We start from the raw sequence: 12697 nt of genomic DNA on the forward strand, positions 1-12697 counted from the left end.
ATAAGGCTGCCTGTACAAATCAATGAGGAAGTCTATTAGTTTAGCATAGCTGACTGAGGAGCTGCAGCGCGTTCACCAGAAACAAAACAAAAAAGTAGCAACATTAGGAGTATTAGGTAATTTCTGCCTCGGGTTGCTGCGCTAGCATCGTGAATTCCTTCCCAAATTTCTATGAGCAGCTCTCACCTCCGCCCTTAGAGAGCGAAAGCAAAAGAAAGTTGAGGCCTCTGTAAGCATTTCAAGTTTAACTACAATGCCCGTTTAAAAAATGTTCAATCTCTAGCGTGCCAATGACGTCAGTCGAGAGGGCGGTACTCTGCCAGGTCCTTATAGAGAGAGAGTGAGTTGTAAATTGCCGACATTTCCCCTCTTCTAAAGATATTCTAAGAGCTACGAAGAAACACGTTATTTATTTGCAAGATATTCGAGTGTGGTAACCAGACGCGGTAGCGCGCGAAAGGAAATTAAAAGCCAGTTTGTGTGGAGGTGAGCGAGTGTGTAGGACCTTCGCTTACCCCAGGACCTGAAGGGGTCAAAGGTGAAAGGCCAGTAACGACAGCGGCGCGAGGCGAAGGGTTCCAGGGATGGCCAAGCACCATCCGGATTTGATCTTCTGCCGCAAGCAGGCGGGCGTGGGTGAGGTCCCCCCTTCCTTCCCCCTTTCACTCGGACCGGGAGCCTCTGGGTGCCTGGGCTGCGGCGGGCGGCGGGCGGAGAGCAGCGGCCGGGAAGGCCATACAGTCCGGGTCCCCGAGGCGGGAGGCTCGACTGACTTCTGCCCTGGTCCAAACGGTAAAACGCAGCGGCGCCTCACGTCTGAAACGGAATTGCGAACCGGCGCGGAGAAGGTGGACTGAGAGCGCGTGGGCCTCGCTCGTAGGGGTTGAAGTCGGAGCCGCCCAATGAAATTGATCGGCGGGAGATTCAGAAACGGACCGGCGAAACCTCCTTCTCCTCATCTCGCAAGCGGCAGTGAACTCGGGGGATTCCGTGCCCTCAGATGCCGTGATAGTCGCAGGCTTAGGTGGCTTTAGAATGAGCTTTAAATCAGACGAGGTCTAGTCCGTTTTAGGGCTAGCCGTGATAGCTGAATTCAGAGCATAAGTTCTGTACAGAATAACATTGTTGCTCCTTAGTGGCTCTCCCTTCCTTCAGTTGCCAGCTGATCCTTAGGATGGTTCATTACACACAAATGCATCTCTAGAGCCCATCACTGTTCACCCCCCTTGTCAAATACTACTTAACACAGTGCAGTGTTTGTCTACCAACCTTGCAGCTGTCATAAGCAGCCCTAGAGGGGAAAAACAAATATATCTGCTGCATCATTGTGGCTTTTAGATAGAGGCATTTAGGTCCTGCTGTATAATATTAGAACACTTAAGTTCTGATCAATCCCTAACATTTCTAATTAAAAGGATTTCAGCTAGATGGGATGCAAAAGAAGAGATCCTCTTGCAACCAAATACTTGCTTAAAGTGGAATGAATGTTGTATCAGTACAACAGCTTTACATTAAAAAAATCCTTCCAGTAGCACCTTAGAGACCAACTAAGTTTGTCATAGGTATGAGCTTTGTTGTGCATGCATGCTTTAACCTTGTAGGTTAAACTGTACCATACTTAATAATAATAATAATAAGACATCCCCTGAAAATAAGCCACTGTGTGTTTTTTTGAGGAAAAAATAAATATAAGACGGTGTCCTATTTTTGGAGAAACACGGTAACAGCTTTACATGTTTCCTATGTGAGTCACATAGTCACATCTAACGTCCTGCATTTATGTCCCATTCACTCCCGCTTTTAACTGATATTTTATTAACTGCTTCTTAGTTGCAAGGATTTTTTTTTAAAAAAAAATCATACTTGCTACAAGATTTTCCTACCATACATGGATGGTACTATACATGGACTACCATACATGGACTAAGCATGGATAGGATCAGCCCTGAATATCAGTCTGGATAGGATCTTCTTATGGAATACCAACAGTTAAGTGTTTATTAAACATTTTAGTTAAGTGCCTTTAAAACTTATTATTCTCTCATAGTTCACCCATCCCCACCTGAATATGAGGTTAACCCTGAAGAGTAGTACAGATTCTAGAAATAATGTAGATCTTTCAGAATTTCCAAATGAATGTTATTAATTTTTCTCCATTTTTATTGCAGCTATTGGACGACTATGTGAAAAATGTGAGTATAGCTTTTTACATACTGTGTGTCTTCTGTGATTTGGAGCCCAATATTGTGAATCAGGATTTCTTCCAAGCTGAGTAAAGTCTGTCTTCTAAAATGCAGTTAAACTTATAGGTATAACCAGTGCCTTTTTCTAGAAAAATAGGTGCCAGTACTCACCATGAAGCTGTTACAGTAAGTGCCACACTTTTTAACAACGAAAAGAGGTGTCGATTGTGCGTACTCTTGAGTACCCCCTGAAAACAAGCACTGGGTATAATGTAATTTTAAGTTTAAAATTCTAGCTACACATGTAGTATAATCTTATTATAGTATAACCCTGCATGTTCAGAATTTCCCCACTATGTTCACTGAAACTTAAAGGTAAAGGGACCCCTGACCATTAGGTCCAGTCGTGACCGACTCGGGGGTTGCGCGCTCATCTCGCATTATTGGCCGAGGGAGCCGGCGTATAGCTTCCAGGTCATGTGGCCAGCATGACAAAGCTGCTTCTGGCAAACCAGAGCAGCACACGGAAACGCCGTTTACCTTCCCGCTGTAGCGGTTTCTATTTATCTACTTGCATTTTGACGTGCTTTCGAACTGCTAGGTTGGCAGGAGCTGGGACCAAGCAACGGGAGCTCACCCCGTCACAGGGATTCGAACCGCCGACCTTCTGATCAGCAAGCCCTAGGCTCAGTGGTTTAACCACAGCGCCACCTGGGTCCCTAATTCACTGAAACTTACTCCCAGGCAAATTAGTATAGAACTGCAGTTTGAATGTTCAAGACTTGCCATTGACTTGAGAAACTCCACCTTTTCACCTAAACATGTCTGAAACACTTTTGAATCTAAACCCAAGAGAAGAGATGGAATTTAAAAATTGGCAACATACCTATATGTTTACTTTAGATCATGTAAAAATAAAGTCATGGTGGATCAATGCTATATAGATTGTAAGAGAGGTGAAAAAAGTTGGTAAGAGTTTAAGTGAAGAAAGAAAAGGGTTGAAAAATGTATCAAAACATGGCAGCTGTTCCCTCCAATCCCTCTTTGACTTCATGCTTCCTAAGAGCTTTACAGTCTTAAGCAGGGATGTCTGTGTTGCTACAGTACTACTGTAGCTACATTTTTCTCAACCTTAGAATGTCTGAAGAGACCATGGGCTGTTTCAGATGTAACGTTAAACCATACATCCCCAAACTTCGGCCCTCCAGATGTTTTGGACTACAATTCCCATCATCCCTGACCACTGCTCCTGTTAGCTAGGGATCATGGGAGTTGTAGGCCAAAACATCTGGAGGGCTGCAGTTTGGGGATGCCTGCGTTAAACCATAGTTTGACACAGACAACTTAAGACTTCAAGGAAGCAGACCAGGAAAGCAAGGCACCTGTGAACAGAGGGAAGGTGTGCACCAGCCTCAGGATTCTTGATGCACCACATCATGCTTGGGACTTTTGCCCAATCCAGCCCACAGAAGACACTCCTAGCATTCCTGATATGCTGCAGCTGTCTTTACTGGTACTGTATTTTAAGATGTAACAGTTACACATTCATCACTGTATCAGGGGCAGTGAAATTCAGGCTCAGGAGCCAAATTCCAGGCCTTTCTGCCTGGCCCCTGGAACTCTCCCCAGTACACACCTCACTGACCCTGTTTCACAGACCCAGGAGCTCTGGCCTGGCTGGAATGTGTCCTTGAACTCTGATAATTCCTCTTGTACTCATGGATGGAGGATAGAGAGGGTTGGTTGAGTATGCATAGAAACTAGGCTACTTTACAAAGGTAAAATTTAAATTTGGTGCCATGCCCACTTTTGCCCCACCCCACCCACCTTTGGCATGTAGCCCCAGGAAGGCTGCCCGGAAAGGAATACAGCTCTGGGGTTGAAAAAAGACACACACACACACCCCACACACCCTGCACTCCAGGGTCTTCTTCAAAGATCAGAAGAAGTATGAAAGCACTATTACAGCTGTTCCTCTGGTTCTTAAAAAGCACAGGTACCTGTAAAGTGAAAGCAAAATTTCAGGCCACACAATGACCAGGCTAGCTAGTGTCCATTTTGAGGTGAAACTAGGCAGAAGTAAAGGATGTCAGAAAGGATGAAGTTATGGGCAGATTATGGCTTTTCCTAATATCACTGTTAGGGTAACATATGCTGTCACTCCTGGTCATAAAAGGACAGGATAACAGCACAAGCTATTGCAGACAGGAAAGAGATGGCTTTTTCAGCCCAGGGATGCAGAGTAAGAGAGTAGAAGGTGCTGCTTCCTAGGGCTTCTTGCCACACAAATGAAATGGCTCCCTACTCCTGCCCCATCCTCGAAACTAGAAATACAGCAGTACTGGGGGACGACGACTATGAGATGGTCTATTGTAGCTGTCACCTAGAGATTATCAGCAGCATTCTTAAAAAGAATTTGTTCACCTTCCGAAAGAAAGAGCAAGTTAAACAAGTCCTTAGTAGGAATAAAGATTAGATGGACAAGGGTAATGGGATATGAAGCTCTTTGTCTTTAGGTCATTTGCTTGGATATGGTCCAGGCTGGCAGTGCTTGTCATTGCCATCTGTTGGCTATTTACTTACCAGTACTTGCTAACTTTGGTTCCATACCTCAAGAGCTATCTACAGCGATAATGGCTTCAATTATGTATGTGTGCACTTGCCCTTTCAGCCTTTCCTAAAGCCAAATTAAGAAAAGAAGTTCACTGAATATACCTTTCAAGTGTAGAAGATTTCATTGGCATTATATGATTGATGTATCTGTGATGCTGCATTCTGTGTTCATCCCTGCAAAGAGATGCTGATTTGGTATTACATATGATTAAAAAATTCAAAAAATGTGGCAGACTGGTTTATGGAGAAGTTCAATCAAATGCCAATTGCCTTGGGCTTTAATCTGTAAACAACTCAAGCCATTGTATTTGGGGTGTGGCAACTCCACCTTAAACACATCTGCCTGGAAGCAAGCCCCATTGATGGCTTGCTTTTGTAGCATGTTCTGTGGGTAATCTAATATGCTGTATATATTCTTTCTGTGGGTGGCTTGTCTGCATCTTTTCTTTCAGTTGAAATATGTGTACTTATTTTGCAGGTGATGGCAAGTGTGTTATTTGTGACTCTTATGTGCGGCCCTGCACATTGGTGCGCATATGTGATGAGTGCAACTATGGGTCTTATCAAGGGCGCTGTGTGATATGTGGAGGTCCTGGTGTCTCTGATGCATACTACTGTAAAGAATGCACCATCCAGGAGAAAGACGTAAGATTGTTACAGGGGTTTGGATTTTTCCGCTCTCTAAGTTGCATTCGTTTGTTCTTAAATATTGTTGTTGGCCCATGCGTTGGTAAACATCTGAAGCTTGGGATACTTATATTCTAATATCTATATGCTCTCATGTCCAGTACCTTCAATAAAGGCATATTCATAGTTGTTTCTTTCAAAAGGGCCCTAAAACGAACATAATTTATAATTACAAACTTCTAAAATAGCGTATGGCTGCAAACCAGTAGATAGATTTCATTCATGCCTTAGATTACAAGAGATCAAGGACAGAGGTTTAAAAAATAAAAATCAGCATCGGCAGTTGAACCTTTAATAGAAAATTTTAGTATCAACTACCAGCCGTTGTAGTGTACTGATATTCTAAACAGCAATCTGGGTTAGCAGTCTTGGGGTGGGGTGGTTTGTAAGTTGCAATGGCATCAGATTTTCCCTCCAGTGACACACTCCTACAAATTCCTTTCTACAGTTGTACCTTGGGTTGCAGACCCAATCCATTCCGGGGTGTTCACACCCCAAAAAGTCCGCAACCCAAGCGGCGATAGAGTGCATGCGCGATAGAGCACTCCTGTGCATGCGTGAAGCGCGCAGAACGCTTCTGTGCATGCACGCGGGGGGGAACCCGGAAGTAAACACTTCCGGGTCTGCTGCGTTTGTATCCTGAAAGAATGCAACCCGCAGTGGACGCAACCCGAGGTATGACTGTAATGTGACTTGTTGAGATTCCTCCATTGCAGGCGGTTAGACTAGATGACCCTCAGGGTCCCTTCTATGAATTTGGGATACCTTATATTTTTGTCTGAGGATGGGTATTACAATGTTGCCACAGTAGAGCTAGTGTTCTTCTGTACCAGAAACCCTTACAGTAAGAGCAGATTCAGACTGTTTTAACAATGAATGAGTACAGAAAAAAATGCCTTGACTCTAAAGTGGCCTTGCGAAAAATAGGTCAGGGCTCATGCATCTTTAATAGTTGTAGAGAAGAGGGAAGGTACATCTGTTAAAGGTGCAGGAGCTCCTGTCCTCTCTTTTTTCACTTCGCTGCTCCAATTGTACCACAGAAGTGCATTTACCTATAAAGTGAAATGCACCTGTTTTGCTGGTTGCTACACAAGGACAATAGAAGTGACCTTGTTCCTACCCAGCCATCTTGCATTTGAGTTGAAAAATAAGCAGAAGTAGAGAGCATGGCTCTTGAAAATGGAGTGGCTGACAATTGGCTTTGTTCTGTCTGATACTAACTGTGTAGGAAGAGCTTGGTAGGAGGAGGTTTTTAAAAAGGAAAGGGCTTTTTGAATTTGCATATACATTACTTGATGATTTGCAGTTGAATGTGTATTGACTACCTCCATTTAAAAGTACTGTTTGAGATGCTGTGACATTAGAGCCATCTATGGTGTGATAGGTGCTTTATGAGTAAATTGACATTGGATTCTACAGTTGAGTGCATGTTGAATGTGTGCATAAACTCGTCTCAGCTGTAGACAGAAAAGAAGGCACTCGGGCTGCTACACAGTATGAAGAAAATGGGTCAGTAACAATGGGTTCTTTTAGCATAAAGTACTGCTGCAACCTGGTTAAGATGGGATGCTATGAAGAGGATCCTCTCCAAATCAGACAGATGCTGAAATGGCGAGGCCATGAAGTGCAGTTGGAACTGGTTTTAAAGCTATTTCTATACTTGTGGGAAGTTTGCCAGTGAATACAATAGGGTAGCCAGGTGAAAAAGAGGCCAGGGCTCCTTCACCTTTAACAGTTGTGTGTGGGCACCCTGTCTGCTTTTGCATCTGATCACACAGTGATGAAAGTGCCCCTCCAGAAAACTGGCATAGGGCATGCACAAAATGTGCCACTTCAGACTGGGGAGGTATTTATTGATTTCCTGTGTCAAAGTGTAAACTGGAAAATATTGCATCTGCTGAGCGGGTAGGTTGGTGAACAGAATCCAGTACCCTGCAAAAAGCTCTCAGATCTATTAGCTTAAATGTAACTGAAAATTATCTGTAAGGTGGGCTCCTCTAGCTGTAACTGTACCACGTTCTGTTTCTTCATCCCTTCACAGCAGCTATTGGAATAGTAGCTGGTCCCTGCCTACCCTGAATCCAAACTATCCTGGCATATTCAACAGCAATGATCTTCTACCTGCCTAACCCTGTAGCTGCCATGCCAGTAGTGTTAGAAACTGAGATATGAAAGCTAGGAGCTAAATGGCACCTTAAACCTATGTTATGGGTGCAACAACAGAATATCTAGGTGCGCTTTTAAAAGAACAAGCATACAAAGCTGAATATGAATGAACTGCAGCTAAAATATTATGTTCATTTTTCACGTGCTCTAGTCCTTCCCCTGCCTACCCTCCTAATATTTTTCAGAGGGTGTCTTCACCAGACTTCAGAGAGTAGCTGGAAGTGGGGAGGCAGAAAAGGGTCCTCCTTTCCTTCCACTCTGCAGTTTTAATCTGAAATCTTAGGCACAGTACTGCACCCAGAGCTCAGAAACTGCTCGTGCTAATGAAATTCCCTGTCACAATGGGAGTTTCGAACACTGCATGCCAGTAGCAGTCTGTAAGGTGCCACAGAAATGAGAAAGAATGCAAAATGGAGAAACTTCTCAAAAGTGCCAACTAAGATTCATTATAGCTCAGTGCATTTCAGAACATAAATTCTTTCTTCAGGAACTACCTTAAGCCATCAAATTCTGTAGCGCCGAACAGCAGCATGCTATTTGACTCCTCGAGGAGCTCACATATTGGCTTTCTGTTGCTTTTTCATTTTCTAGATCTTATGGTGGTTAAGAGAAATCTGAAAATATGCTGATGTATCTGCAGAAAGCTGAAGCAAAGTTTTTGAGTTGGGCTTGCAAAGTGCTTAATCTTCTTGCTCTGTACAGCTCTTAATATTTCTCACTGTCCATGCCTGCTTTCTTTGGGTAGCCATGTCATACTCAGAGTAGACCCATTAAATCAATGGACTTAAGTCAGCCATCACTAACTTAAATCTGTTGATTTTCATGGGTCTACCAAGTATGACTTTGATCTTTTAATTCCTCTGTTTTTGCAAAAACGCTCCAAATTCTGCAAAGCCCCGAACACCAAGGCCAGATTAAATAAAGGAGCTTTGTGCAACTTATTCTGGATGTAGAATTTATATGCCCTTGGTAGAGAAAATTGAATTGCAGCACTATCCTAAAATAGTGTACTGTACTCAGAAATAATTAAGGGTATCTAGAATTGCAGCCTTTGTGGCAGAATCTCTGTTAGACTTCAAATGGAAGGTTGGCATAACTATCTTTAGCCTGTATGTGTATCAGAATCGGGTCTAGTGTTGAGTGATGATTACTTTTTTCTTGCACACCCTATCTGAGCTGTGAGATAACTTGTGTGCTACATTTATTAGCATTACCCTTCTTCTAACCATATCCCTTTTCTGTTCCTTTTCAGCGAGATGGCTGTCCCAAGATTGTCAATCTGGGCAGCTCAAAAACAGATCTCTTCTATGAGCGAAAGAAGTATGGCTTTAAGAAAAGGTGATCCCATCTCCACCATGGTACATTTGCTGGAGACTGCAAGGATTCTAAAAAAAAAAAGGACTACCATCTTACTGGAAAGCAGCTCATTTGTTCTTAGTCCTTAAAATTTGTTGCAGAAACTAGTATGTAAAACTAAATTTGGAGGTTGCTGCCTTCCCTTCCATTCCTTAGTGGTCCCTAATGTTACCAAGGGAGTTGAGCATTTTTATTGCATCTGTGTCTCAGAGGAAGGGGATTTACATTTCAGCCCCTGTGACTTCCAATCTACCCCTTTATAGATAAGCAACTTAAATTTCTGTTGACTGAATCCTTTCACTTAGTGTTATGACCGCGCCTATTTTTCTCTGAAGTAAACCAAGCCACAGCATCTTTGTGAATTATGCATCAATAAAGTTTTATAGTAGTCTTCTAAGGGAGGGTCCTGTCTCTGAATCTTTCTGGGCTTCTGTTAGATATGTATAAAATGATATCCTCCAACAGTGGCAAGTTTGAAGTCCACAGCACTGAAAGGCTTTAAAGAACAGCAGTTCATATTGTCTTAACATGTGTCTTGCATCATTGTGAAATGCTTATGCTGTAAAACCTCCATTCTTGCCTACTGTTGAAAAAGTCTAGCTGCCATTTGAGATTTACCCAGGTTTTTTTCTAGTGCAATTATCCACATAGAACTAGTTCAGCAGCAGGAAAATGACATCCTACTGCTGCTACAGACAAAGACCCATGAGAAGCAGACTATAAAAAGATGGGTGTTGCCCTGCCCAGGTTATTCTTCCATCCCATAAATGGCATTGTTATGAGCTGTGATTACCAGATTCCAAATCACAGCCAGACATTGTCCACAAGTTGTCGTCTCTGAAGGGAAACAGTTGGTGTGGTAAAAGGTGTGGTAATAAACATGTACTTCTAAGCACCAAGGTGCCTCTACATGGTAGAAAGCTACTCTCCACAGAACAGGTTCAGCAAGAGAAGCAGCAAGCTTTCTACATACTCGCAACCCTGGACCTCAGCCTTTGCTTCCAAGGTTTCTGAAAACAGGTCACTCTTAACTGACCTTATTCAATTTCATAGTCCACTGTGCCTGTTAGGCAAAGCATATTAACACACCACTACAAGATAGCCATGAATAACATTCTTTCTCAAATGCTATAACTAGAAAAGGTCCCTGTATACTTACTCTGCACTAGCTCCAAAAGCTTACTTTTGGAATTTTGATTTTTATAGCTGGTTTGCCTTTCCTATTTTGTTAATGCAGGTGAAGCTGCTGCTTCTTCTTCTTCTTCTTCTTCTTTCTTCTTCTTCTTCTTTCTTCTTCTTCTTTCTTCTTCTTCTTCTTCTTCTTCTTCTTCTTCTTCTTCTTCTTCTTCTTCTTCTTCTTCTTCTTCTTCTTCTTCTCCTTCTCCTCTTCTTCTTCTCCTCTTCTTCTTCTTCTTCTTCTTCTTCTTCTTCTTCTTCTTCTTCTTCTTCTTCTTCTTCTTCTTCTTCTTCTTCTTCTTCTTCTTCTTGCAAATCTATCCAGGCATGTAGCCACCAGTGCCTGGCTGTTAACCAGAAGGTTGGTGGTTTGGTAGTGGTAGTGCTTGCAACCCCAGTTTGGCACAGCCATGTCTTTATCTGTCCTACACCAGACATCATATACAGTGGTACCTCGGTTTATGAACACAATTGGTTCCGGAAGTCTGTTCATAAACTGAAGCGTTCATAAACTGAAGCGAACTTTCCCATTGAAAGTAATGGAAAGTGGATTAATCCGTTCCAGACGGGTCCGCGGAGTACTTAAACTGAAGCGTTCATAAACTGAAACATGGGTGTAATTGTTTCCGGAAGTCTGTTCATAAACTGAAGCGTTCATAAACTGAAGCGAACTTTCCCATTAAAAGTAATGGAAAGTGAATTAATCCGTTCCAGATGGGTCCGCGGCGTTCATAAACCGAAAATTCATAAACCGAGGTGTTCATAAACCGAGGTTCCACTGTATATCAGGTATAAAGCAGGTAGGCCTGGCTTAGCCCAAATGACCTAATGGGCCAAATGGAGAGGACTATTGGGCCATAGGTTCCCCACATTGGGTATATGATGTGGAATAGCTGAAAACTGTATGCAAGAAAAAGAAGATGTGAAAGAGCATGAAAAGTGTTCAGAACATGACTTGTGACATGATTTGTGGATTCTGTCTTGTCTTGGTCTACTGTTTATGTTGTAGACTAAAATATTTGATACAAAGGGAAGTGACATTCATTTTAATGTGAGCTACTGTCTTGTTAATGAGAATTTTTGCTTCTACTTGGCACAGATACGGTATCTTAAATTTGATATGTATTTGTGTAATGTAGCCTTTCTCAAACTTGTTGGACTACGACCCCCATCATCCCTGGCCACTGGTCCTGGTATCAACAACATCTGGGGACCCAAGTTTGAGAGACTGGTTTAATGCCTAAGAATTCAGCAAAATAGAAAATGTAAAGCAGGCTGCTCAGATAAGAATTTTATTCTGATTTCTTTGCAACTTTTTGTTACGAGACTAAACCTTTTGTCTTATCACCAAGCTGGATGCATTCCACTAGCCACATGTGGCAGCCATCTAGGGGCTCAATAAACTTGATTTTACTTCCTTCCTGGACCTGTAAGAATTGGGATGGGGGAGTGCTTGGCATGCCACAATAATGTGACTGGTGGGCTATTTCCAACTTGAGGGATTACAAATGATGCAGGCCTGCATTACTAAATCTCCCGGGAAACCAATGTTACCAAGGTACCGTACAGTGTGCACTACTTTTAGCGACCTTGGCACTCATAAGCTTGTACCACTTGATGTGTAGTCACTAATGGCATAGGCTCCTTATTCTTCACTTACAAAATTTAAAGAGTGTTTTTAAAAGACTTAAAAACCAGTGCAGCCTCTGGGGAGAATAGTCTCTTCGAACCTGCATTTACCAATCCCAAATCCAGTCACTATATTTCAGCCTGGCTTTTCCTCTGAAAATGGAGCCAAGAGCCTGCCTTGTGAGATTATTGTATTGAAATAATGAATCAAAGATTTATGGTATGGATGCTGTACTTATGTTGGTCCTACAATGTGAGCTAATACAATTTGTTAAAAAAACAACAACACACACACAACAAAACTTGCAAGAAGGTCTGTGTAAATTGCGCTCTGTGGTGTTGAGAATATGTTTTAATCATGTGCATCACATGCCTGATCATCTTCCTGAGTCTTACATGTAACTATCTTAAAATGGGTGTGATCAACTCAGTAATTTTCTGTCTCATGGCTTCTCAGACTTTGCCATCCCAGCTATACTTGTCAAGGAAGCAATTATCTTACCTGGTCACGTTTTCCCAAGTCAGGTGAACACTTGAGGGAAGGCATAAAGACTCTGAAAAACAGTTGCCCCCATGATTCCCAGCTTGGTAAGTCAGCTCAGGGAAATTGCATAAAGGAGGGATGAGGAATTGGATGCCTACATCTCATCATCCCCAGTGAGCACGATCAAACATCATGAGGGATGGAATTTGTAGTCCAATAATATCTGGATGGCCACAAGTGCCCTACTAATGCCATAAATCAAGAGGGTGGAGGAGAATGGCTTGTTCCGCCCCTCACAAAAGTCCACACACCTCGCCTTCCAGTCTTAAGATATAGAGAACTAAATTGGAGGATGATTTGAGATGAATAAGTCTGACTTTGTAGTATATATTGTGTTTTGCAC

General features: G+C 42.5%; 1 protein-coding gene across 1 annotated transcript; it reads left to right on the forward strand.

Moving 5' to 3' along the window:
* Nucleotides 1–397: 397 nt before the first annotated feature.
* On the forward strand, nt 398–9396 carry PHF5A (PHD finger protein 5A). Its single transcript, XM_035127484.2, has 4 exons — nt 398–636; nt 2169–2192; nt 5275–5441; nt 8902–9396. Exons 1-4 carry the CDS (start codon nt 585–587, stop codon nt 8989–8991), a joined length of 333 nt encoding a protein of 110 aa, XP_034983375.1. The 5' UTR covers nt 398–584; the 3' UTR covers nt 8992–9396.
* The last annotated feature ends 3301 nt before the right edge of the window (nt 9397–12697 follow it).

This window comes from Zootoca vivipara, chromosome 10, assembly GCF_963506605.1.
Source record: "Zootoca vivipara chromosome 10, rZooViv1.1, whole genome shotgun sequence".
Classification (NCBI taxonomy): Eukaryota; Metazoa; Chordata; class Lepidosauria; order Squamata; family Lacertidae; genus Zootoca; species Zootoca vivipara.